The sequence below is a fragment of the Sapajus apella genome, unplaced genomic scaffold, assembly GCF_009761245.1.
Source record: "Sapajus apella isolate SASKATOON/1434 unplaced genomic scaffold, GSC_monkey_1.0 scaffold7, whole genome shotgun sequence".
In the NCBI taxonomy this organism is placed as follows: Eukaryota; Metazoa; Chordata; class Mammalia; order Primates; family Cebidae; genus Sapajus; species Sapajus apella.
This window is the reverse complement of record NW_022436947.1, coordinates 9491151-9516506: the sequence shown is the minus strand read 5'-3', so window position 1 is coordinate 9516506 and position 25356 is coordinate 9491151. Positions and strand designations below refer to the sequence as shown.

The window sequence follows — 25356 nt, the reverse complement described above, 5'->3', positions numbered from 1 at the left end:
AGTCATAGCGGGGAGCCAACCCAGTGGCTAACTTTGTAGATGACGGCGTTCACCAAGGCTTGCTTTCTGTCCCTGTCTCCCTGTCATTCATGATTTATTGAGCACTCTCGCTGTGTGAATCACTGCACTAAGCTGGAGTAATAAATTCAACTGAGATATGGTCTCTGCCTTTAAAGGCCTCACAGTCGGCCAGGTACAGTGGCTCACGCCTATAGTCCCAGCACTTTAGGAGGCCGAGGAGGACTGATCACTTGAGTCCAGGAGTTCGAGACCAGCATGTTCAACATGGTGAAACCCCATCTTTATTAAAAATATAAAAAATTAGCTGGGAGTGGTGGTGCACGCCTGTAATCCCAGCTACTTGAAAGACGGAGGTATGATAGTTGCTGGAACCCAGAGGTGGAGGTTGCAGTGACCCAAGATTATGCCACTGCACTCCAACCTGGGCGATAAAGCAGGACTCTGTCTCAGAAAAAAAAAAAAAAATGAAGATTTCATAGTCTAATGACCATAAAAAGTATATGACTTCATAAGGTGTTATTTACTTATTTTGCAATGGGTAAATAATGCGTCTATTCTAAATTTGTTATTGAGGCTCCAGAATGGACCCATTCTTATTTGTATAGTATCTTCTTTCTTTTTCTTTTTTTTTTTTTTTTTGAGATGGAGTCTTACTCTGTTGCCCAGGCTGGAGTGCAGTAGTGCGATCTCTGCTCACTGCAACCTCTGCCTCCTGGGCTCAAGTGATTCTCCTGCCTCAGCCTCCCGAGTAGCTGGGGTTATAGGCACCCGCCACCACGCCTGGCTGTTTTGCATTTTAGTAGAGACGGGGTTTCACCATGTTGGCCAGGCTGGTCTTGAACTCCTGATCCAAGTGATCTGCCCACCTTGGCCTCCCAAAGTGCTGGGATTACAGGTGTGAACCACCGCGTCCGGCCTGTATAGTATCATATTTATGACTAATAATAATACTGCATGCATGTATGAGCCTGCATAGCACACTGCATCTTTTTCATATCAGCTGTCTTAATTGGCCTGCTCCGATCTTCTGGACTTTGTGGTCTAATTAGAACGATCTTCATTTTGTGGCTAAGTAAAGAAAATAGAAGAGAAGTGGCCTACTCGAGGTCATGAGGGTTGGTCCTGACAAAGTTGGAGCCCGTACAGGTAAAGGAATCTGAGGCCCTGGAGGAAACTTCATTGTTTAATCTCAATGTAAACCTTCAGGGTGACATCACTGTCGCCACCCAGCCTGAGTAGAAGGGAAAAACATCTCCTTCCTGTTCTTTCCTGTTCATGACCTATACTTTCCTTGTGAACCTGATCTACTGAGAAAAAAACCCACCACTCTGATTGATTTTAATCCATTTCACTATGTTGGCCAGGCTGATCTTGAACTCCCCACCTCAAGTGACCCACCTTCCTGGGCCATTCGGTTTGTTCTAGTTCTTGAGGCAGGGAGTTCAGTTTTCCCTTGCAGGTGCCCTGTCCATTTCCACCATTGCCCCACGCTGTACATCGTCCTGTGGCTGTGCTGATGATGCCACCAGAGACTGTGGCTTCTCCATCTCAGGCTGAGGCACGCTCTATCTTTAGGAGCTCCCTTGTATCTTAGAAGGAATCACCTTTGGAAGGTGGGACAGTGCTGAGGGCAAAGCCAGAAGGGAGCCCTGTGGACGTTCCCCAGGCCTCCTCCCGACCCTTCTCTCTGTGCCTCCCAGGGGTCCCATCCTGAGTGAATGCTCCCCATGCACACCTTGGGGTGTGAAGGCTGGAGGAGCCTATGGATGGGTGGGTGGAGGCAGCAGTGAGGCGGGAGGTAGGATTTGCCTGAAGTTTCATCAGCAGTTGGTGTCCGCCGCATCTGCCTCACCCCTCCCCTTCCCCCCACCCTGCACTCTTCCTTTCTTTCTTGCTTCCCTCCTGAGTCTCTTCCCCTTTCCGTGTTTCTGCCTCTTGTTCTTTATCCTGCTTCTCTCCTGATTTCCTTCTCTCATGGCTTTCCCTTTGAATAAGAACGCTGGAATATTCATGGTATCACCCAGCCCAGCCTTCTCACCTGCTGATGAGGCTTGAAACGTGGATGGATCTGCTCAAGGTGGCCAGGTGGGCCAAGAGCAGAACCTGCAGAGGTCCTGGTGCCCAGGCCAGGGCTCTCTGGATCATGCCAGCTGCAGTGGCTCCCCACCTCCCCACCTCTGAGCGGCATGGGCCTTGGCTGGGCATGCAAGGCAAGTGGGGGCATGGGCTTCGTCCCGCTGTCCCTCCTCACTGCCACCCTTTTCATTCTCTTTTTCTCCCTAACCCACTCTACCCCAGGGACACAGTTGGATTCAAGATCTTCACTCTTCATCAACATTCCAAGGGAGGTAGGGGCTGAGAGAATCATTGGCCACAGAGGTGTAGCTTGCCAGGAAGACCTGAAGGAGGGATAGCAATGCTTGTGTGGTCCCCAGAGGCACCTCTAATGGACAGGTAGTGAGTGTCTGGAGGGCTGTGTTGAGAGGGATTCCGGGACTGACTGGGCTGCACAGAAGAGCGTTGTCTCCTGACAGCACTGACTAGTAGCATGTTTATCCTTCCTCTCTTGAAGTGTTACCACCTCGGGATGGCTGCCTTGCAACTGAGAACGGAGCCTTGAGTAGAAGGATCCCTCTCTGGTGGTTGAGTTTAGACGTCTCACAACTGCAGAGGGAAGGTGCAGCCATCTCCCAGCCAGGCCTCTCCCCCAGCCCCTCCCAGCCAGTCACATAAAGAAGGACCCAACATCCCAAACTGCATTTTTATTATTTTTTAATAAACTTTATTCTATATTACAAATAAGTTTTTTTGTTCTGAACTGCAAAATAGGAATGCCTTATATTTACATACACAGGTATACAATTAATTATAACAAAGGTACAGAAGCTTGCCTTTACCAAGTTACAACTGGGCTCCAATTTAAATAGCATAGGTTTACTTTTTAAAAACTTTTTTTAAATCTTTTTTTTTTAAATATCTTACTAGGATACTTTTCTTTAAAAATCAAAACCAGAAGACCCTCTTCTTAGAGATCTCATCCACCTGTATTTGAGGCTCATTTTAACACTGTTGCCTAAAGATATGTTTTGCTTTGTTCTAACAAAGGGTCAGTGTTCAAGGTGGGAGCTTTAGTTTGAAACAGAAGTGGGATGGGGCTGGAAGCGGGTGACTGGAACAGATAAAACCTGCCCTACCTCGTTCAACGGCTTCTCTATGTGACACAAAGACCCCTGCCGGTTTCTTAAACCACCCATCCATCCTGTTTCTCCCCTTCTCCTCTAGCATTTGAAGCTCAGCTCTGGGTCATCTTGCCAGGCCAGAACCCTGCATCCCCCCGCCATGTCGGCTCACTGAGCCATTGTCTGATGTGGTACCCTGGAGTTGCTGGTTGCTATGGTAACTCGGCAGAACCCACCGGAAGAGATGGGCTGGTCCCTATACGCTAAAGTGGGAAGGAGGGCAGCGGCATCTAATCTTTCCTTCCCACCTCAGGGCCTGGAGGTCTTGTTCCTGCTTCAAGCAGCCAACACACAACTAAGCTAAGACCGCATGTCTCAAGAACACCAGGTCAAGGTAGGGAGTGGTGAAGGGAGGGCCATCCACTCTAAAACACAAAATCATTGGTTTCCAAATGGAAACAAGATTCTTTGAGGTAAGCTAGCTTTTCATTTTAAAGAACAGAAGGTTTAACAAGCCAACAAGCTAACGAGAACATCAGGGAGGGAGAGGAAAAGAGGACAGACAGATGAGCACACGTATCCCATCTTCGTCCCGTGCCTGGATTGTGGCTGCCCTCTGTGCCTTAGTCCTGTTTGGTGAAGTGGTCTCGGTTTCTTAAGTGTCCTTTGGGTTGCTCTTTAACTGTATCCTCTGTTTTAAATTCTACGCTTGTAAGGGAGCCCTTCCAAGATGTGCTTGAGTCAAAAGATCAAAGATAGTAACAAAGGAAGTTCTAATTCCAGATAAAGAAACTGGTGGAAGATGAGCTGCATAGACTGGGTCTACTTGCTTTTGCAATCCTGGGAGAGGGAAAAGTTGGGTATTTCCATGACCCATCCCTAACATAACCTCTCTAAAATTTGAAGAAAGCTAATAAGAGACGTGTAGAATTCAGCTGTACCAGGGCAGCCCAAAGAGCCAAGCCTAGACATCAAATGGGGTGGGAATGGAGTAAGGTGAGGCTCCCCCAACCCAGGATTCCCAGCCTACCTGAACCACCTCCCTACCTCTGCCAATACAAACAGAAAGTTCTTTTTGTATATGAAGGATCTTGTTTCATTTTGTTTAACTTTGCTTTGCTTTCTGGTAGTCACCGGTCTACTCAAGGAATTTAATTGGGATTCTAATGAGTATGCATTTCTTTTAACAACCAAGAAAATTCCACACATTTTTAAAACTTGGACACTCCCTCTAATAAAAAATAATTTATGGGGGAGAAAAATTTGTAGTAAAAAAAAATGCTCTCTTGCATGTCTGAAACTTTTACTGCGGTGGATTACTTTCCAAATGAGAGTAGTGGTCATTTAGGTTTCCTGTCGAGGGCTTGTCACCCTCAGCATCACGAAGAGAGGTTTGCAGAGTGTCCCAGCCTCTCTTGGCAGCTGTGTCCATGTCACCTGGGGCTGTGCCTCAGCTCCCCACTCTGTAAAATAAGGCTCTTGTTTCCTACACAGCGAATGCCTGTAGGGTGAGGTGGCGGGAGGTGGGAGGAGGACTCCATCTGTCAAAAGTGCAGGGAAGCACCAGGAATAGCAGCAAACATGCCAGATGCCACCCCAGCTTTGTCCTCATCCAGGGAATGTCCTGACCCATTTTTTTTTCCAATGGGGGAGATTCCTCCTGGCCTCTGAGGCTCTCCTCAACCCCTTGGAAGTCATAGGTTTTGCTCCCACCAACCAAGTAATTTGGACTTAACACCCATAGCAGGGCTCCTTTCTTACTCGTAAACTCTTAAAATATACAAACAAAAATCAACTCCAAAATCCCAAAGAAATGGCCCACAGTTTTTTTTTTTGTTGTTGTTGTTTTTTAAAGGAAGAGGCTGAGGAATCAAGGCCTCCCAGTCACCTGTCCTCAGAGCTGGCAGGAAGAGTGAGGGGAAGAGGCCCTTGATGTAGACGAGGACCCGGAAGGATGGCTGGGGGGATTTGGGGCGTGGGGAGAAGCCAGGGCACTGAGCTTCCTGGGGTGGGTTTTCTCTGGGGGCCAGCTGAGCTCTTGAAGGTGACTCATTCACAGAAAGGCCCCTTGAAGGCCTTGACGGGCTGGCTGCTGCTGCTCACTGGGCTCACTGTTCCTGGAAGGAAGGTCATCTCTGGGCCTTGTGCCTGCAGAGCACCTTACTCTGTGTGTCTGTCTTTCCCTCACTGCTTGGCTGTCTGTGAGGTGGGAGGTTAGTCCCTGACTGATAATAATATTGGCCCTTCACTCAGTTAAGTGTTTGACTTCTTTCCCTTTGGTCCTGGGAAAGAAGACAGATGGAAATGGAGCTTTTCTTTTTAGGTCACACAGAGTAGTGCTGAGGCCTGACCTGTCACAGCATCATTCACAGCTCCAGAAACAGTGGCAGAGGATGCCATTTAGGAAGTCATTGAGTGTAGATCCTCAGATGGGGACCCATAGGGCCTTGGCTGGACGAGGGAGCCCCTACAGCCAGGGAGGGACAGGGCTGGGGCAGGCTGAGAGGGCTGAGCCAGCTCCTCTACTCAAGTGGATAGATGGCCCTGGGACAGAGGCTACGCATGCAGGAGAGACAGGGTAGAGCTGGGAGGGACAGGGAGGATGCTCGCGGTGGGAAGATCACAGGCAGAAGCCAGACATGCAACTGGTGACACGGGCACCAGGAACCTGGTTGCGGGCTGGGGGAGGGGTCGGGATGCTGGGACAGCACATCAACCTTGACCCCTGGTGGGCGCAGGTAGCTGGGCCTGAGGGTACCAAGTCAGAGACCTTACCTGTGGGCAACTCCTGCTTCTTCCTGGGAACAGTCCTGGACAGTCTGCCTCTAACTTTGGGATTTGTTGAAAACAACTTCTCTTTCCCCCATAGCTCCCTGCAAGTGCTCAAGCTCACTTACCAGGCTGCGGGCACACAAGAGGGAGGCTCTAAGGGCTGACTCGGGTTTGGGGGTCATGCTGCGGTTGGAACGTACCTTGGCCTGTGGGACACTTGGGTTAGCCTCTGTCCCCACATTTAAGACCATACTGAAAGAAGAAGGCAAGAAAATATTTTCCTGAGGAAGTAACTGGCATGATGACCACCTTCACTTAGTGGCAATATTTGCAGCTACCAAGAAATGTCAGGGTTTCTCCTTACAGGGAGGGACAAAGAATGGGCAAAAGCTATATCTGGGAGGACTTGTGCCCAGGAGAAATGCCCAGCCTGCAGCTCTATTTCATGGCTTCCTCTACTTATTCCTTAAAAATTCGGACCCCACAAAGCCCCCTCCTTCCCCATTACCACCAGCCTTCAGCCCTTCTCCCTCCAACATGCAAAATCCCCACCTAAGCTTGGTCAGTGATTTTGATGGCTCAGTCTGGTACCATTTTTCCTGGGAGCATGCGGGGGGCGAGGTGGAGGGGAAAATGAAGGAGATGGTCTTTTCTACTTCATTTTCTTTTCTTTTCTCCTCTCTGCCCAGGACTCAACAGAATGGTGACTGTATAAATTAACTTTGCCTAGAGGAAGGCTATGGAGGGGACTCCATCCCACAGGACCAAGTTGGCCCAATTCCTTCCTCTGGGAGCCCGCAAGCCAACTGGGCAGTCCCTGGATGCTTGCTCTGCCAAGGGGTGAAGGAAGATCCATGGGGGAGTTTGGAAAAAATATTTGGGTAGGAGTTGGGGGCGGCAAGGATAGCTTTTTGACAATGTTGCCTGTTTTTACTTTTGAACATCATTATCACACGTGCACCAAGAATCCAAACGGAAGAAATGGAAAATAAACAGCAAAAGAAAATTTTTATACGTAAGATGGGCTGTGGCTCTGGATTTCTCAATCCCTAAGCAGGCCACAGGGACTGCAGCGAACAGAGACGTAGAAACCACCCACCCACCAATTAAAGTCAAACCGGCCCCAAACCCCTCCCCCAGGAGACATGAGGACAGCCAGGAAACTTGTCTGTCCTTGTCTCCTCTTTCTTCCTAACCTTTCTATTTCTCTGAGGTGTTTGAAGTTTTTCTTATAACAAAAACATGGAAAAAAATTAAGTCCTGTACCGCCAAAGTAACAATAACAATCATCATCCGGTAAAAAATAAAAGCTTCAGCAGAACTGTGATAAGTCTTTTTTTTTTTTCTGCTTGATTTTTTTCTCTCTTAACTGTGCAAAACTTAAAAAATAAATCAAAACACACTCACTCATACACACGCTCACACACGCTTCCATCCAGCAAATCTGTGTTAAATATGTTCGTGTCTCTTTCCTCCCCAACCCTTTATATGTGCAAAAATATTGTATTGACCAAGGTACTTCCTCAGACCATCTCCCACATGCACCCTTTCTGGCCTTCCAGGTCCTGTGACTTCTTGGGAGGAAAAAAAAAAATGATCAAGGATAGAAAATCCAAGCTTTTCCACCCGGGGGTACTGCACTTGCCAAAACCTTTGGTTATTTTTTTTCTTCCTCTTCCAATGCATCATTTCCCATTTTCCTCTTCCCGTTAGGTTGCTCGTGTCTTTTCAACCATCTGTCCTCTGCGATGTCACATGATGTCCTGCGCTGAGGTTCACGCCTCAGCAGGTGACCACCCTGATTTCCTATGGACAAGCGACTTCTCCTTCCACCCACCAGCTCTCAGCATAGAAAGCAAGTATTGAAATGTCCTGAAGCTGCAGGATGAATGGATGCGCATGGGGAAAGAGAAGGGGAAGACTTCAAAAATCCTCCTACAAAGGACAAGGAATCCTTTCGAGCTTTCCGCCTACCCCTGGGGCAGACACACACACACACATGCATGTACATGTGTTCACAAATGTGCACGTATTCATATCCAAAGGGGCAAGTGCTCTTAAAAGTACAGGACGCTCCATGGACTTTGCTGGAAATGGTGTGGCTTCTTCCCCAAGTGGGGGGCTCATTCTGAGTGGATGGCAAGGAACAATGTTTGATGTTTGGGGAGTGAAGGCAAGACTGTGAATCCTTCTCCTCAACCTCACCTAAGATGGTTTTTCTGCTTGTTTCCCATAGTGGCGAACAACTCCAGAGCAGAGCTGCCAACAGAGACTCCTGCTTAGGGTGGGAGACCGGACCAGACAGCACCTATGGTCTCCTTAGGATGAAAGGTTCGTAGAACCCTCCATTTGACCATCTCTCCCCATAGCCTCTGCTTACCTAGTATCCATTTCTAAGCACACATTTACCTGCCTGGCTAAAATGGTGCATCTGTAGATGGAAGAACAGATGGGGAGATGGATGCCAAGGCCGAGGTCATTTGTATGTCCCTCTTCTCAATTCTAGCCAGGCCCATCAGCATGACTCTTTGTCCCTCCCAGACCTGACAAGCTGGAGGCTGAGGTTGGCTGGCATTTTCGGTTGTCTCTGTGAGGCTGTGCTTAAGTCTGTTTCTTTCAATGATGACTGCTGAAGAGATGAGGAAGGAGAATGGTTAAAGTGACAGTTGAGATGTTGATGGAATCATTCCCAAAGAGGTCTGGACAGCCCAGTGACAAAGTCATCTGCATAGCAATGGCACCAGATTCTGCAGAGGGAACAGGGACTAGGCTGTTGACTCCAGCCTTCTATGGAGTTCTCAGGAAGGATGGTGGGGATGGAGCCATGGAGATGGCTGGAGGTAGAATCTCCTAGATGCACTCTGCATTTCAAGTTGACCCTTGATGAAGGGTGACAAAGGAGGGTGGTGATAGATGCTTTCTCTTGACAGCACTCAGGGCTCTGGTAATGGACTAGACCTATGACTATGATCGTGACTCATTCGAATTTGGGGGTAAATGGAAAACAACAAATTCTGCTTCCAGGGTAGATGCGACTCTCTTTCCTTTTCTCTCCCTCTGCGTTACATTTCTGCTGCTAGGATTCAGATGAAAAGGTTAGGAGCATCTCCATGGAGGAATGTAACTGCTATTCTTTCTCCTGTCTGTCTTTCTACTGGCAGGGGAGTAGGCAGGGCAGGCAGGTCCCTCTGGATGCCTGGAAGAGGACAGGAAGCCTCTGGATGCCAGCCCAGTGGGGAAGGGGGAGCCTCATGCAGCACCTCCCAGCTGCTCACACATGCCCTGCTCCAGCCACATGCAGGAGGTGTGGCCTTTCTTCTCACAGCTGCAAAGCGAGCAGACCACTGGCTGAACCACTGGAGATGGAGCTGTGGGAATGGAGAGCCAGGCAATGTCTTCCCAGTGAAGATAATACTGAACTCCTTCCTTGCCTCTTCCTAGGCCAAGGCTCGGACTGAAGCAGGGGCTTCCAAAGTGGAAGGTGAAGTAGCAGCACAGAAACATCCCCTGTTCCTGGCTCCTGATCCGTATTTGCACCCTGCTGTTGACATGCACCAGGTCAGGAGCAGCTGGGGGAGAGAGGCCCCTCTGATATCTTCTGGTCAGCTCCCTTGCCATGGGCCTGGCCATCCTTGGACTAACTGAGGGTCAGTGGCTTGGTCCAATCATGTTGGCAGAGCAAGTGGAAGAGAAGAGATCCAGGAAGGAAGGAGAAACAAAGAGGCAGAGAGAAAGAGAAAGAGACAGCGCTGCTCAGGGGGTGCTGCTGATGCCAGTCGGAACTTGCACTTGGTAAAGATGATAATCTAGACTGAGGCACGGCTTGGTGTGTCCCCCTCCAGGGCGGCCCTGGAAGGACGGTTCTCAGCTGTCTAAGCTCATGAGGGTTATGACTTGTTCTAGTTTGTAGGCCAGTTTCTGCTTCCCACACTGGTCATCGTGGTCCAGAGGTCCAAGGATCTGCAGAAGGGCCAAGAACAGGGAGGTTAATCATTTGTGTGTATAGGTCTGTGTTCTCAGGAGGCAGAAAGATGGTGTGAACGTGGTCAGAAGCCCAGGAAGTCACAGGCATGTGTAGAGGTGCACACGACACTGCTGGGTAGGAGGAGTTCTGGGCAGCACGGGTGGGCACAGCATGTAGGCTCATTGGCACGGCAGTGAGCACAAGATATCAGCACAGTCGGTCATGTATGAATGACTGTGTGCATTCTACTGCCTACAAAAGATGGTAGACAGAGGGCAGAAGCTCTGCTGAAGACGCCTGTGCCAAGATGCTGCAGTTACCTGCAGGTTAGACAGAAGATAGTTCCATATCCCATGGAAATGTGCAGTGCTCAGCATGGAGCCTGAATGTGATTTTGCGGATGTTAAGACATCCCACCACTCCTCCCACAGAAATAAAAATCCTCCCCATTAGCTCCCTGAGGCCCCAAATTCTACATTTAGAAAGTCATTTGTTTTCACTTTGCCTGTTAAAAAACAAATATCCCTAGAAGAGTAAGACTGTAAGCCTTCTTGGTCATTAACATCTAATGGATAATGTCTACCAAAGCCTTTTCTGAGGGCAGGCAGTTGGCAGAGGATGATGACAGCCAGCAATTGTGGCCCATGATGAAAAATGTGTTAGAATTTTACTCGGACTCAGGAGATGAGGGGTTGGATAAAGGCTCTGTCAGTTTCTAGCTGGGTGATCTGGGGCCAAACAGGGAACCTTTCTGAACACTCAATGTCCTCAACTGTTAAGGTAGGAATGACTAATCCACCTCCAGTGGAGAGGATGTCAGATAACATCTGTGAGCACCCTCAACACAAGGCTTGCCCCCACCGAGAGGCACTGGACAATTGGGTGGAACCTACTGGTGTTGGAGTTTGAGGAGGCAGCAATAAGAAGGGAGGACGAGGAGCTGAGAAGGAGGCTGAAGGCCCGAGGGAGGCTCCAGGGCTTTGGATTTCATGACCCAGTTAAGGTTTCTTTAATTGGGGAGGAAGATAGAGCTGGCCAAAAGCTGTCATTTGTAGGCACCATCATTTCATAAAGATGGGTTATGTAAACACCACGGTAGGCAGGTGTACTTGTAGACTAACGGAATTCTTTCTGAGATGAGACAGTTGGCATCTTACAGTGGTGCACGCTACAGCATCTTTATTACCTTGCATTGCACCAGAGCAGTACTCACCTGCAGACTGGTGTCAGGGTCCCTCTACTAATGGACCCAGCACTGGCTTTCCCTTGACTTTAGGGTCATGGAATTAGGCTGTTCATGGCCTGCAGGACTCCAGGCCCTGGACCTGCTGGGGCTGCTTCTTTAATCAGGGATTCCTAGACTTTCCTTAAGTGATGAAGATGGGAGGAAATAGAGGACTCAGGGCACAGGCTTCAGCTTCTCTTACCCTCCACTTAGAAAAGGTGGCTATGTTGCTGCTCAGATGCAGGGAATTTGGATTTTAAATCTGCTGGTCTACCAAGCCAAGAAAACTCCCATAGCACCTTGGAACTGGCCAGAAAGAAAGCCTTGTCTATAGTGGCAATGACCCCAGGTGGGATTTTCCAATGAGGGAACACAACAAAGAAAAACACATTCTATTTCTCCTGTTCTGTTCTGTTCCATTCTGTTTTGACTCATTTCTGTTTCATTTCTCGTGTATTTCATTTCTATTCTATTCTACATATCATATCATATCATATCATATCATACAGAGCCTGCCCATAGGAGTGGGGAGGTCCCTGTTCAAAGTGAGTTAGATCAGAGAGAAACATGGAAAACACAAAAAAGAAGGAATAGTAGAGAGAAAATAAGAATTAAAAAAGACACTATAAAAGAAATAGGTATTTATATATCCGAGAAGCACAGGGATGAATGCAGAATTTATGGAATGGAGAGTTTCTAGCATCCCAGGCTTTGGGGCTCCTCAGTTGCCATTTCTCCAGCAGATGTGGGGGTGTTCTTTTATGAAAAGGCATGCAAGGTTGTCTTTGGTCTCTGCCCTCTTCCATCCCAACAGGCCCAGAGCAGGGCAAAGCTTACCTCCTCGCTGTATTTGCCCACATAGGAGAAGATCTCTGAGAGCGCACTCATGGTGTTGAACTCATTCATGTGCATCCGGGACTGCTCGGCCAGGTATGCATTCATGTCTTGGTCACTGATGGCTGGCATCTTCCCTATGTCCGAGTAATACCTGTGGAGGGGTGGAAGTAGGGAGAAGCTAGAGTCATGCATATGGAGTAGAGAGGAGAGAGAGATGCTCTCAGCACCGTGTCCAGGGCCATGAGCTCAGCTTGCACTCCAGGTAGTGAGTGCCTGTGCTGTGACCACCTGGGGACTACTGTGGTCTCTCTCTCATCTGGGTTTCTGGGTCTGAACCAGGAAGAGCCCTCTGCAGCTCTGGATGCAGAAGACATAGAGGGAAGGGATTTGGGGAGTGGCCAATACATTGTCAGGAGACAGACAGGATAGGGACCAAGAGCCACAGGGGCCCAACCTCAGGCATCCTTTCTGCTCTCAACTATCACACAGAGAGGTCTAGACTGTCTTGAATTTCTCTAATGCCCCTCCCAAAGACGCACGGGATCTCCTCCAGCAGGGACCGAAGGCTCTTCCCAGCAGCTGCTCTTCTCTGATGTCGTCCTCTCTCTGGGGGCTAAACGGGAGGAGGCAGGGCTGAGGCTGCTCAGGGAAAGACTGGCAGAAGGCAATCAGTCACTGTCACTTGCAGCTGTGCACTGCCGTCAACTGGTTAATTAGATGCCAGCATTTACATTTTTAATTTCTGCAATTTGACATTTTATGCACCAAACCCCAACCTCCCCGCCAGAGGGGAGTTGTACAGTTTTTTAATGAGGAACTGAAAGGCCTCAGTGCCCCAAAGACAGCCACTTCTCACCCTCTCCTATGCACTTTTGGGCTTGTCGACTGCATAAAACAGAACAGGTAGCTCCAATGACAGGAAAGCACCATAAACCTCGAGGCCTTGTGGTAGCCCGGCTCAGCCTAGCCCAACCCAGCCCACGCCAAATCTCTGTGGCTGCCATGCTGGAGAAAATAAACCTGAAACCTAGGATCAGAGGGGATGGGGGAGGAGAGTTTCCAGGGCAGGGACTGGAGTGCATCAGGCAAGGCACCTAGGCACCACGTTTAAGGAAAGGCATTCTTGGGGTTGTGCAAGTGTTGGTGATAGTGACAGACCCTGGGAGTTCTCAGAACTGGAGTCTTGGTCAGAGGCTCCAGGACAGTCTCCCTCTATACCCCAGCCCTGTGTCTTTCCCAGCCCCACCCTCCACTTCTCCAGCCAGGACCCTGTCGGTCCCATGCTGTTTCCCTGACCTCCAACTGCTCCCATCAGTGCCCAGGAGGTGGGTGAAGACTGGCAGAGATGGGTTTCCTGTGCTGTCCCAGTCATCAGCTCAAGGGCCTGCAATGGAATGATAGCTCAATTTGCACCAGAGCATTCCTGGGCTGGTGAGGGCTGGGCTGGCTGACATGCTCTGAGCTACAGTGGTACTGGGATTGCAGATCTGTTGTTCTGTCTCGAAAATGGGGAGGCAGAGGGAGGGAGATGACAGCTGTGCTCCTTAGCAGGGGAAGGGGCTGGTCAGAGGGGACTCCCATGGCCCTTAGGAACCTGGCCACATAGCAGACACTTTGCCAACTGCTTTGTTGAACTGGTGGCATTTTGGCTGGGCAGGCGCCTGAGACGGGCAACAAAGCCAAGAGCATAATAACCTGGCCTTTCTCAGAGCAGCCCGGGTGTTCAGACAGGCTGCCCTGCCCCCATCTCATTTGGATTTCCACCCTTCACGTCATCTTCCATTCCCCACCCTGCCTCCACCTTCAGAGCCCTCCGGGCCCAGTTCCCCTTCCTGTTTCATTTTGCTTTCTTTGCTCCATCCCCAGAAGGGCCTGCTCTCTTCAAGGCCTATGACCTGCCCCAAAACACATCCTCAGGTACCTCAGTACACAGTGCTCTGAGTAATTTCATGACATTCCAGGTATAAAACTGCAGTGAGACTCGATTCATTGTCACTATTTCTGGAATGCAATAAATGCCAATGTTCCATTTTATAGTGGGAGACCGGAGATTTCAGTAGTAGCTCCCAACCTTGCCATTCTCAAGGAGATTTGTGTCATTGTCCCCTTAGGGATCCCACGTCTACCAAGCAAGATATGTTTATCAAGTAAAGGGCTATCTTCACAGGCCGTATTGGTAGAAAGTGTGAACAAATAACCTCACTTGCTTTTGGTACCATGGCTAGCAGCTGGCTCCACAGCTCTGGTAACTCAGCCGAGTTGCAAGCTTCCACCAGACAGATACACTGTGTCACCTATGCACAATCAGAGCCTGTGACCAGGTGAAAAATCCAGACTCCCAGGGAAAGGACATAACTGTCACCAAAAGCAAACACTCCTGCTCTTTCTCTTACCAGCTGTGAAACCCTTTGCAGCAGGTGGACAAATCTGTCAGGCTTTTTGCAAACAGTGCCAGGGCCCTTCTTGCTGCCTTTATTGTCCACAAGGTGTAAGGGATCCTAGGTTAGGGGCCACTGTGTCCGCCGTGAAGTCACCATCCCCAGGGGAAACAACAGAGGCCCAGCACTCTGTGCCTTCACGGTGGCTTGCCTCATGGCAGGGCACTAAAAGCCCTGTCCATTTCTCCAAAGAGAATATTTAGAAGTATATCTGTGTGTGCGAGAAAGACAGAGCTTCTAGGGTGGAGGGTGGGAGCTAAGAGTAGGGTAGGACAGGGCTGGGGCCCTGGCCATCTCATCTAGAGGTACTGGGTGAAGTGCCTGTCCTGATACATCGTCCTGTCTGTGAGCTCAGGGCCTTGCCAGGCAGCTCCTGTCTCTTTCCTATTGCCTTTGCACTGGGGAGGCTGGATCAAACCAGGGCATGTCTGCAGCCACACACTAGCCCACAGGTGGGCCAACCACATGACCTCCTCTTCAGCAAGGTCTAAGTTAGCTGAGCCGAGTGGCCACTGGCAGCCCAATGTCTGTGGGTGTGGGGCTTACGTCTTGTCGACAGTCTACCCTGTTTTTGATCCCAAGCCTGCCTGCTGCTAAGTGGTCCCATCATCTCTGCAGGGCTTTGCCCACACTGTCTGGGCCCCTCCTGCTCCCCCCACTTCTACTCCCTAGCCAACAACTTGTGCCTGATGCTGACCCCATGCAGCACTGCCTCTGCTTGCTTCCTTCTTGCTGCTGTTGTGCTGGCCCTTGTGTTGGGCTCCATCACTGGAAAGCCTTATTGATTGGGAAGAACACAGTTAAGCCCTGTTAAGGAACTTAAACAAGTGCTCTCATCTGCTGGCTGTGCAGTGAGGAAGGGAAAGGGAGCCTGCGTCCGTGCACTTGAACTTGCTCCTGTGAGTGTTCTGCCTGCAGGTAAGCCCATCATCTCCAGGAAGTCCTAAGGACCCCTCCAACCTGCCCCAAGCCTGGCCTGCTGGGAAGTTGCTGGTCCCACCACTGACCTTCCCTGGTTCTCTTTGCTGAGTTGCTCAGCAGGGAGGAGGCCAGCACCCCTGATGTCCCAACATCAGGCCTCTGGAAGCGGCCATAAAGATCAACACCCCTCAGAGCTGCATCCGCCACTGTTGGCCAGTCTGCAGGGTCCTAGCCTGTGGATTTCTATGAGGTGGTGGGAAGCTGGCAGAAATCCTGGGCCCAGAGAATGACAGTGAGTATCTCACATCTGCCTTTGGGATAGCTCTGTAGTGATTGGGAATATGGTCTCCATAACTAAACTAAACTCTTTGGAAAGAACACAGCATTGGCATCCCTCCTTACAACTTGAGGATGAAGATGGCAGGAGTGGAAGATATTTCCAGCCTGATACTCTGATATCCCCAGTATGTCCCTTTAATGTCCTGCATAAAAGTCTTTTCCTCTGCGAATCATGGGAGGGTCTCTCTGGGCCCAGCAGAATGAGGCCCTACTCCCTGAGTTCCCCTTTGTGATGCTCGTGGGGCCTGCTGAGCATCTGTCTGCATGGCCTCCCTGACCACAGGAGCTGCAAAGAAAGGGTCAGGTGCAATGCATTTCAAGTACCCAACTCACCCATGATGGATACCATTAATGTTTGACCCATGGATTAATAAATATGTTAATGAAATGTCTATACCTCACCTCTAGTATTGCTCCCAGGGTGATCTGTCACCACTTTATGTATTTGACTGAATGGTTTCCATAGGAGGCATATTTAAATATTTAAAATTCTTAACCTTTTTCATGATGTGACACACATGATAGATGACATTCTTGCATGGCACACCCTAATCCAAACCCCAGTGGCCTGCCGTGACTCCATTCTACTTCCTAAGAGCTGACTGATGGCAAGTGAGTGAAGCCAATGTTGGTGCAGGAATGACCTTGCAACTCTTCCAAGTTAAAATCAGAGGAAATCACTACTGAAGTGTGCAAATGTATTACTGTTGGCAATGACATAAAAATTACAACTGATCACGACATACCACTTCATGGCGATGACACTGTTGGGTTCTGTCTGTAAGATGAGGGTAGCAATTAACTGCTCATTGGAAACCAAGAGACTCTTCTCCCTCCTTCCAGATTTGGTGACAAGCAAAAGCTCGAATTCTTGGATGAGGGGAGTGAAGACTGGGAATCCAGAGTGGGGCGACAAACCACCATTATTACAAGGTACTTGGAGGCAGGAATGCGAGGGGAGGATAGGTGGGAAGACAGGTAGGAGGAAGAGTGGGAAGACAGATGGGAGAAGAGATGGGAAGACAGGAGCAAGGGCAGGTGGGGAGATGGATGGGAGGACAGGCAGGAAGATAGATCAGAGGATGGGTAAGAGAGTGGGTGAGAGGGCAGCTGGGAGGGAGGATGGTATGAAGATGGGTGCAAAGTCAGGTGACAGGACAGGTGGGAAGACTGGTGGGAGACTAGATGGAAGGATGAGTGGGGGATGGGTGGGAGGACAGATGAAAAGATGAATAGGAGGGTGGGTAGATAAAGAATTTCCAGAAGACTCAACATACTGGCAGAATCATCTATGCTGTTCAACCAAGAGTTAGTGAAGCTTCCTGAATTCATATGCTTCCCGTTTTCACCTGCTCCGAAGAGAGGACCAGCCAGGGTAAGCCTTACAGTATTTCTTAGCTGTGTTGGTGCCTTCCCCAAAGGTATGCAGGACACACTCCACAGCAGTGAGCCTCTAAGCTGAGTCCTGGGAGGACTGCTTCCATGCAACCAACAGCAGGGCAGCAAATTCAGAAGTGAACAAGCTGTGACCACAGAGGAGGTCACTCTGCCATCATCCTCAACTGGAGGCTGCCAGTGCCCTTGGAATGGGGAGGTGAGAAGTCAGGTGTGCTGTGGTCCCAGGTGAGGAGTGCCCGACTGGACTTCCCTCTCCCCTCCAGGGAGCCAGACGAGCTCGGATGATACCTCCTCTGTGACTGGGAGGGGACTTGTCCCTCCATCACCAAGTAAAGAAGCACTCTGGGCTTGACCTCAGCCCTGTCTGTGCTGTTTTCTCGATCTGTCTGTCCTTGTACCCCAGCCCTGGAGAGGAGAAAAGATTTGGGGCCTCAAGTAAGTGAAGGATGACTTTCTTGAGAGTGTCAGTGGTTGCTAAGAAACGAGTGGGATCAAATCACTCCTAAAAATAACCCAATGGACTGAGTTTACTTGTGACCTGCAGCAGCTGCATGGCACAAATCTCACTGAGCACCAAGCAGAAAGGAGACCACTGGCTCAGCTCAGCCCATGCATGAGCCTCAGCTCTGACTATGCAGCCTGTTTCTGGGAAGCATCCTCTATGTAGATACTTCACAAACATTCCCAGCCCTTCACAGCCCTGGTTCCTCGCTCCCCACCTGGGGCACTATCACAGTGACACTGTGTCACAGGGATGACCCACAGCCCAGCTGCTGCCTCTTCCCCTTCTTGCTGCTGAAGAATTGGCTGTCTACATGGGAGGGTTTGGAGGGCCTGCTCCTGACAGCCCTATTGTTGGAAGAGTGAGCCACTGTCTACGAGGTGAGAGCCTGTCTAGGTGATTCAGACATAATCAGACACTAGGACAAAAGAGTCAGTTTCCTTCCAGACAGCCAAGGTGGCATGTCCACCACCTATATCAGTAGAAAAGGAGGAGAGGGGATCAAAGAGCAGAGGGGAGACAGAAAACAAAATCCAACCCTTTTAGTGACTCTAATGCACTGAGGTGGCCAGGACTCCACTCCCGCTTGGTTATTTCCTTTTTATAAGGGAAGGCAATTGTCAGGTATAAAGACAGAGGCTGTCTCTGCTATAGGGACAATGATACAGTTCATTTTGTCACCAAGCCAAGAACTTCTGCACTTTTACTCTTCAAAAAGGAACCAAATCTGAGCTCCATCTAGGTGTCCTATATTTAAGCTACTTGGAAAAAAGAGAAAGTCTAAATGCAGGACTGCCATGTAGAGTTGTGCGGGTTGTTCACTGCACAAAGGTACTTGGACAAGAGGATGAGCGGGGGCTGACAAAGCCCATCATTCAGCAAACCATGCACTTGGTGTGGGGCTACATCATTCTGTAGGAAGGGGCATTTTTCTTAAACTATGCAGAGGCACCATATGGGTTGGCAGAGGCCCTGTTTGAAAGTAACACAAATACGTAGAAAGGTAATTTGGGAGTCAGCTAAGAGGCTTGGGATCTGGTTTCATCTTGGTCCCTTAAATCACCTAGGGCAGTGAGCCTCTAAGTTGAGTCCTGGGAGGACTCTCTCCATGCATCCAACAGCAGGGCAGCAAATTCAGAAGTGAACAACTGTGGCCAGGTCACTCTGCCACATCCTCACCTGGAGGCTACCAGTGACCTTGGAATGGGGAGGCGAGAGATCAGGTGTGCTGTGGTCCCAGGTGAGAGCTGCCCTGCTGGACTTCACTGTCCCCTCCAGGGAGCCAGACAAGCTCGGAGGATACATTACTTAGCCATTCTGAATGCATATTTCTTCACCTTCATGGCATAAAAGGAGCTTATAACTCCTGTCCTCTCCCTAGTACAGGGCTGCTGTGGGGAATACATAAAGCTTCAGGTGCTTGGCGTTTGGAGCTGCTGTGGCTCAGACCAGCCATTAACCTTCGCTATGAGTCAGTGCTGCACTAGGAAGAGCCCAGCCCTGCAGCTCGCAGAGGGACCTTCAGTCACGAGAGCGCCGCGGGACACTGGGATTTGATCACAACACGGCAAGACCCGGGGCATCAAGAGCTCCTGTGAGAGTCAAGGGGCTGGGACAGTGAGAAGCTGTTCAGACAGTGACAAAGACATCCCCACCGAATGCTGGGACCTGCCAGCCAGACTGCAGCAGATGGGTAGAGGCCTCCAGCCTTTTCTGCAGCCATGATGTATTCTGGCCCCTTGAAGTCTTATGATGACAGTTTTTATTTCTTTTTGGGATGGGGAGGTGGGAGGTGAAGATTAGAGCTGGGAGCCACCTCTCCCTTCTGGGCCTAGAAGGCATTTCAGCCACTAGGATCCAGGGCCTGTTATACATGGAAGCAGAGCTACTGCGGCAACCTCTGGCCAAGTTTTCCTATCCTGTTTTCGGGGGACAGCAGCCCTGGGACGTGGGGGTGTGGATGAGGCAGTGGTAGGATCAGGCTTTGTGAATGATTCATCTGGAAGAGCAGCCAGTTTCTGACAGGGAGGGGACCTTTTGTGGGGGAAGCTGGTGGCTCCAGCAAAGGGCCCTGGCTTGGCTCCGTGGCCCTGCACTCACCTCTCCACCCAGTTCTTGTAGCTGGGGATGTCCTTGGCATACAGCAGCTTGTTGGAGGGCGAGTCCTTGCCCAGCCGGTGCTCCGATGTGGAGCAAGAGTCCATGAAGGTCTGAGCCACCACAGAGAGGCAGGCGTCTGTGATGCTGTTCTTATGGATGTCAAACACAAACTGCGGGTTCTTGATCATGTTCACCCAAAACCGCAGGGGCAGGCTGCGTGGAGGGAAGAGGCAGATGGTCAGGGGAGGTGGGCCAGTGGGGCTGTGGCGTGGGAGGCAGGGTCTCTGGAGGAGGAGAGAAGCCTGGGGAACTAACAGAACTTAAGAGCCTTCTCTATTCTAGGGATGGGATGTGCCAGGGAAGGGAAGTGAGGCAGGTCTGCAGGGCTCCAGTTTACCTTCAGCAAACTGATAACCAGCAATGCTGAATAATTCATCCAGAGAGACAACGTTGGTAAGTACTTGAGAGGACTTGATACCCAGCCTTGATGGCAGGGTTCATCATCTTCCGGTTGGCATAAAAGGCAGCCATGATGTGTGGTATCAGGTGGAATTTCTAACTATCTGTCTGCTCCTAAGCCTGATAGAAGAGCATCCAGTTGGCAAACTTTGGGGAATTGCTTGGAATCTAGGCTTCGTATCTGACTCTCTGCCATCTACTGTATGACTTGGCAGAAGTCACACCCTTCCTCCCTGCCTGGGCCTCTCAGCCTATTCTTACTGGGGATCAGAAGTACAGTGTAGCTGACTGATTTTTCATCTCTAAGTTGGCACACTCAAAAACCCACATTCACCCACCTCATGGGTCCCATCGTCTTCCCTCCTTCCCCTCCCTGCTTCTCCCGATTAGCCCTTCTTGCCTACCAGGAACTGTGCTTGCAACTGAGGATACAGTGATGAATGAGACACATTCTCTTCCTGCAAGAAGCCTGTGTTCTTGTGGGTTCATGGAGAAGGCAGACATAAAACCAAGTGCATGCTGGGAAGACTGTCAGTCCTAGGACCAGTGATATGTAGGGTCCAACATGGGACCAAGGGAAGCCTCAAGTCTACCCAGAAGGCAGTGTCTGGAATGCCTTCACAAAGGGGACACTTGATGGTGGGAGTTTGACAGAAGAGAGAGAAAGAGAGGCTTGCACAGCTTTTCATTCTTCCTTTCATTCTTTTTTTCTTTTTCTTTGAGATGGAGTCTTGTTCTGTCACCCAGGCTGGAATGCGGTGGTGTGATCTCAGCTCACCGCAACCTCTGCCTCCTGGGTTCAAGTGATTTTCCTGCCTCAACCTCCTGAGTAGCTGGGACTACAGGCGCCCGTCACCATGCCTGGCTAATTTTTATATCTTTAGTAGAGATGGGGTTTCACCATGTTGGCCAGTCTGGTCTTGAACTCCTGATCTCAGGAGATCTGCCCACCTCGGCGTCCCAAAGTCCTGGGATTACAGGTGAGAGCCACCTCACCTGGCCTGTGTGTTTCTTAGCAGGGTGAGGCCTGGAGGAAGGGGGTAGGGGATGGGCTGCAGACAGGAAATCTGCATAAACAAAGATACAGAGGGAAAAGTGTGCCCTGCAGTCTGCTATTGTAAGCCTGTTGCTTATAATGGCCCAATCCTGGGGCACTGGGAGAAACTGCCTGCCTCCCACCCCTTTTGGCTGTAGCCGTCCTTGCTGACTCTGATTCTGCAGCTTCCAACCAGCCTGCTGGGACGCAGGTGGGAAAAAGGGCTAGGTGCCATGCAAGGAATCGCTTATTTCCTTCCCTCTGTTCCCACCTCTGCCTCCTGCCATTTCCCCTGAAGTTTTATTGTTGTTTTGGTGGTTGTTCTCACTGTTGGTAATAGTCAGAGTGTTCATTATGTGTTTGGCTTGCTTCTTAGAACTAAAGCTCTTTGAATTACATTATTTCAATAGAACCAGTACAATATTTCTATACTTAGCCTATCTCCCATCAGCCAGTATGTACAAATAAACATTAGGTCTTCTGTATTTATAGCATTTGTTAAGACTGCCAATCAGTCAACAAAGAAAGATCTATTAAGTTCCTACAAAGTGTGCAGGGCGGGACTCAGGCAGGCGGCACTGAGGTCTGACAATGTTTGGTGGTGTTTGCTTCATCCCTGAAAATCCAGAATAGGAAATAACTGGATGGCACCCAGGAAAGCTTAGAGAGCCATGACGCCCAGGTGAAAGCAGGGGTCACTGCAGCTGACCAGCCTTCCTAACAGCTGGGCTCAGAGCCCTGAATGGAGGACTCGTGACTTCCCAGCTAATGAAGTCTCGGTCCACATCTTCCTGTTGTTCCAGAAGTCCTACCCAGGATAGGGACTCTGGAAGTCCGTCTTTGCTCTGCTGGTTGTTTCTCCCCTATGCTCCCTGGTCCTCAAGCCACTTTTGCAGACAGGCACAGCAAACAGGGAAGCCACAGCACCCACTGGAGGCTCCCGCCTAATGAAATATTAGCATATTATTAACATTAATGGTGGCACTAGTCTCTGGTTGATTGCAGCCACTCAGCCTAAATGAGCAGGAGGTTTATTTAAAAGAGAAGAGGTAGGGAACTGTGGAAGAAGCAGGCGGGGAAATGGTGGGTTACACCTTGGGCTAGGAATAAAAAAAATCACTTTCAATCAGAGACAATTAACTCCAAGTCAATATGCAGATCTTAAAATTCCCAGACTAACTGTGTCTTGCTCAGGGTAGCAACAGATCAAGTCAGGGTTGAGGGAAGTGTCCTTTGATGGGAGAATGTGAGCCTAGCAGGTCTGTCTACTTCCTGGGATTTCCTTTGCTCAGACCCGAGTACTTGGAAGAGCTGGCATCCAAGAAGGATGTGGCTCCACTCTAAGGACATGATAGCACCCCTGGAGGTGGCTTTACCCCAGCAGGAGGGACGGGCTGAAAACAAATGGTCTGGATACCATTGTAGGTGATATTCCTGCAATGTGCTACTAAGGGCAGGTAGAAATGTTTAGAAAGACCCAACTTTCCCCAGCAAGGACCAAGAGAAGGTCTGGGCAGAGCATTTTTTAACATATATCCTGAAGGCTGCTAACATTCAACGGAGGCAGGTAAGTAGGAAGATTCCAGACAGAAGCAGATTGGTAGGCTGGGGACGTGCCCCTCCAAACAGCTCCCAGTAGCCATGCCAAGAAGTCTAGGAGAGTTAAACACATCTTACATAGAGGCAGGTACAGGGAGGTATCAGATCCAACACAGCTTTCAGTGGAGGACATTGTTTCATCCAGTTATGCTACATTGAGTGAGCAATCTAGATTTTTGAGGCTTATTTTAGAAAGTTTGAAAGAACCTTAGCACAGAGGTCCTCTCTCACCTGGCAAACCCCACGCTTCGGTTCTGTGGTCCCAGACTCGCTTCCTGCCTGGTTTTCCATATTCAGCAGGGATAGTGTCTTCTTCTGGTGAAGAAGATGAGGAGCCAGAGCATACTACATTGAATAAAATTTGGGTCTCACAGCCTGACTTCTGCCTTCATCTGTGCATTGCTTTGGGGCCCGCGGCTGGGTGCCAGGGTGCTCGGCTGAGCCCTAATGCCTTGCCCATCCTAACAGTTGTCAGTGCTGGGCAACAGGCCCACACTGCCCCGGAAGAACGATCTGGGGAAGAACAGCCTGGGACAGGCACCATGGAAAAGCTACAGGGAGGCAGTTCTGGAACCGATGGGACAAAGGATAAGCCAGCTTTGCTTCAGGTAGAGCTTTCAACCAGAGACCACCTTGGCTCTGCATCTCATCAATATTTACTGAGTCCCAGCTTTATGCAAGGTTCCATACTAAGTGCTGAATACTGATGTGTGATCTTGCAATTTCAACCCAAAATACAAATTACTCTCAAGTGAAGGGAAGGAGGATCCATGTTAAAAGGAGAGAGGGGATCATAGTGGAGAACACCTAGAATGTTAATTAGTACTTGGAGAAATCTTGTTGCCTCAAAGGAAGACACAGTGGTTAAGGGCCGGTCTCTTCACCACACCAAACTCCTTGGAAAAGGAGTTTATGGGAAGAGAAGAGAGAAATTGCTTGAAGAGAACAGGGATGCCCTTTGTTCACCTGGCTGATTCCTAGATATGTTTCGGAACTGCTTGCAAGTCACTGTTAGACGCTGCCCTTCTAAGATCCAATTGCACATGGCACACCCTCCATCTTCCATAGCATTTGCCTCTCTGCCACACCAGCAGACTTCCTTGCCTCTCACCCTCATCTGTCAGCTCACTGAGAGCTGGGGCCATGTCTGATTAGCCCGCAACCCTCAAGTGTCTACCATAATCACAGGCACCCAGGAGATACTTGGATGGAAGAGTGTCCTGGCTGTGACATTTGGCATATTATTTCTTGCTTCCTCAGCTGGTTCAACAGATGTTTGTTAACTGACTAAACGATAGGAAAGAAAGATGCACAGACAGATTTGACTAGAGGGAAGTGAGAGAGGAGTGAGCACAAAAATCTAAAAAGAGTGCATAGGGAGGACCAGGAAATGAGCCTGCTCAGAGTCCCTGCTGATGAAAGCAGACTCTGGCCAGCCCTTCTCCTGAAGGCCCAGAGTCCCACCACCACTGACTCAAGGCTCGGTGGGCTCGGGGCTCCTGATGCGTCCCCTGCCCTCCCTTCACTCACCAGTTGCTCTTCCAGGTATGGCGGACGTGCGGGTCATGAATGCCATGCTTGTCAGCCTGCTCATCCAGGAAGTCAAACATGTACTTGATGGCCAGGGGCAGGGCAGAACCACGGTGTGCCGTGCTGAAGATGGTCTCAAAGAGGTCATCCACAAACTTCTGCAGCGTGCCCTGGGGAGGCAGGACACGTCCAGACAGAGCTCAAGTCCTGTAGTTCTGAGGATGGCTTTTAAAACCTGCCTCACAGACCTAGGCAGGGGAGGATGGTATACAACCCACCCTTGCTTGGGTGAAACTGGGTAAGCCCATGCATTAAATCATTTTTTTCCCATTTCATCTGTCTCTAACAGCTTTAAATTCCCTCTGCACATGGAAAAGAGATGTAACACTGATGACTGGACCTACGTAAGGCTTCCGCTGCCAACAACACGGTTTGGTTGAACACCCTCTGGCGGTGTTATTTTAGCACTTTTCACAAATGCTAATGAACACTCACTTGGTCAGAGCAGACAAACACAATCTGCTGGTTTTGTGTGGGCATTACTCACACTGGCTAATGAACAGTGACTCACTTGGCTCTGCAGAGAGCCCAGTCTCAGGAGTGAAAGACACTAGCACTGCAGGCAAGCAATGTCCCCAGAACCAGGATTAGAAATGGTGCCTAGGGTCAGGTGTGGTGGCTGACACCTGCAATCCCAGCATTTTAAGATAATCACTTGAGGCCAGGAGTTTAAGACCAGCCTGGCCAACATGGTGAAAACCCATCTCTACTAAAAATACAAAAAAGAAAAAAAAAAATCCAGGTGTGGTGGTACACACCTGTCCTTTTCAGCTACTTGGGAGGCTGAGGCAGGAGAATTGCTTGAACCTAGGAGGAGGAGGTTGCAGTCAGCAGAGATGGTACCACTGCACTCCAGCCTGGGCAACAGAGCAAGACTCTGTTTAAAAAAAAAAAAAAAAAAAAAAGGAAGGGATGGAGAGAGGGAGGGTGGATGGGTGCCTTGGAAGTCGTTGATGGAGCCCTGACTTTCCCACTT

The 25356-nt window shown here is 49.8% G+C and overlaps 1 protein-coding gene across 1 annotated transcript in view; it reads right to left on the bottom strand.

Moving 5' to 3' along the window:
- Nucleotides 1-2776: 2776 nt before the first annotated feature.
- The window catches only part of PLXNA4 (plexin A4), a 458024-nt gene continuing 435444 nt past the window's right edge, over nucleotides 2777-25356 (bottom strand). Inside the window, exons 29-32 of the mRNA XM_032275957.1 lie at nucleotides 24321-24490; nucleotides 19697-19909; nucleotides 11999-12149; nucleotides 2777-9932 (exon numbers count right to left, since the gene is read on the bottom strand). Of these exons, the coding sequence (XP_032131848.1) occupies nucleotides 9837-9932; nucleotides 11999-12149; nucleotides 19697-19909; nucleotides 24321-24490 (630 nt within the window). The 3' untranslated portion in view covers nucleotides 2777-9836. The remainder of the gene's footprint in view (nucleotides 9933-11998; nucleotides 12150-19696; nucleotides 19910-24320; nucleotides 24491-25356) is intronic.